This window comes from Electrona antarctica (genome assembly GCF_951216825.1).
Source record: "Electrona antarctica genome assembly, contig: scaffold_1480, whole genome shotgun sequence".
In the NCBI taxonomy this organism is placed as follows: Eukaryota; Metazoa; Chordata; class Actinopteri; order Myctophiformes; family Myctophidae; genus Electrona; species Electrona antarctica.
In genome coordinates this window covers 12,501-14,111 of record NW_027637959.1, presented here as the reverse complement: position 1 = coordinate 14,111, position 1,611 = coordinate 12,501, and the positions used below count along the sequence as shown (strand labels likewise).

The 1,611-nt window shown below is 44.1% G+C and overlaps 1 protein-coding gene across 1 annotated transcript in view; it reads right to left on the bottom strand.

The window, feature by feature from the left end:
• Positions 1-1,111: 1,111 nt before the first annotated feature.
• Positions 1,112-1,611, bottom strand: part of LOC306918509 (mitogen-activated protein kinase kinase kinase 3-like) — a gene marked incomplete at both ends in the record, with an annotated part of 11,930 nt that continues 11,430 nt past the window's right edge. Inside the window, one exon of the mRNA XM_079531410.1 lies at positions 1,112-1,226. Within this exon, the coding sequence (XP_079387536.1) occupies positions 1,112-1,226 (115 nt within the window). The remainder of the gene's footprint in view (positions 1,227-1,611) is intronic.

The following is a 1,611-nucleotide window of genomic DNA, read 5'->3' as shown; positions in this document are numbered from 1 at the left end:
AATGTACTTGAAGTACCAAAAGTAATAGTGCTCATTGTGCAGAATGTCCCGTTTTTAGGTTTTCAATTGTATAAAAAAATCTTTTGAAAATATCAGATTAGCGACCGTTTTCAAATAAATGTAGTACAATAGGTGGATCCAAAATGTAGTGTAGAAGTGTAGAAGTATTTGGAAATTGAAAATACTCAAGTAAAGTACAAATACCTCATTTGATTAATTTATTCTATTTTGAATATGTATATGTATATCTGTATGTGCCTTTTATTTCATTGTTAATGGTACCAGGGTTGTGGCTCTTTCAGAGCTGGAACTCTGGGGGGAGGGAGGGCTAAAACATTTCAACAATTTTTGTATGCTATTTTTGACTCGTATGTGACTTGAAAAATTAATAATAAGAAACTTTGATCAAAAAAAATTATAAAATACAAATACCTCAAAATTGTACTTTAAGTAAATGTACTTAGTTACTTTCCACCACTGGTCATTTCCCACCTGGATGAGCATAAAACCCTGGCCGTCAGCAGCAGCAGTGGCTGCTCTCTGCTCCCTGCTCTCTCTCTAGTGCTGCTTCATCGTCTCTCGTTCAGGCTTCAAGAGTCGCCCCGACCGCGTCAGCACACGTTCACGCGCACGTTCACGCACACGCGGGCAAACAGATAGCTAGAAATGGAGGCATAATGACTGCTTGATAGAGCCGTAATGGCATTCTGATTGGTGCGGCACACAGCAAAGTACTCTCGCACGGCAGCACAGAGTTCTTATGGATTGCCTGCGATGACGTGTCTGTGTGTGTGTATCACACACGTGCGCGCGTGTGTGTGTGTGTGTGCGTGTGTGTGTGTGTGTGTACTTGTTTTAGAGTTTTAGAGTTAGGCATACTATTATGAAAACATCCAGGGTATAGGGTTACTTAGAGGTTAGGGTTAGAGGAGTTATGCCTGATTTATACTTAGTTGGTCACCTGTGTCACTCCCCAAAAATAGGGTTATTTTTGGCAAATTTCGACTTAAAGGTCGACTTAAACGGTAAAATGTACATGCGTAAAATCACCCTCCCATCCAGTCAGTATTGCAACACAAGAGTGTGCCTCAGTGTAAAGATGCCGACTCACCTGTGGAGTGTTTGCGCACCCTCTCCGAGCCTTTAAGCAGAGAGCCCTTCAGATCGCCTAGTGACCGGGACGACCTCATCTCGCTCTGTTTGTCCCTGCTGTTTACCTGAAGGTACTACAGTTGAAAGAGGAAGGAGTGGCAGGGGGCGATGATGATGACGGGGCGTCCCGGAGGACGGTATAGTGGAAGAGAGGGGGATGTGGGGGTGGGGAGGGAGGGGGGGGGGGAGGAAGTTAAGTCAGCATTACATCATTGTCCACTGCCATCCCTGTGTCAATCAGTAGAGGAAGCAGAGTGTGGTCTGGGTCACTGATTCCGTCAGACAAACAGCCGAGTTACAGTGAAGTCATAAAGAAAGCTCACACGGTCTAAAACAGAAGGAGTGATCTCATCTCATCACGGCTTCTGTTTGTTGGTTCCTAATCGCCTGCCGTGAATGTCATGTCATATGAAAGCAGGGAATGAATCATAGCTTCAAATTGTCATATTGGTTGTTCAG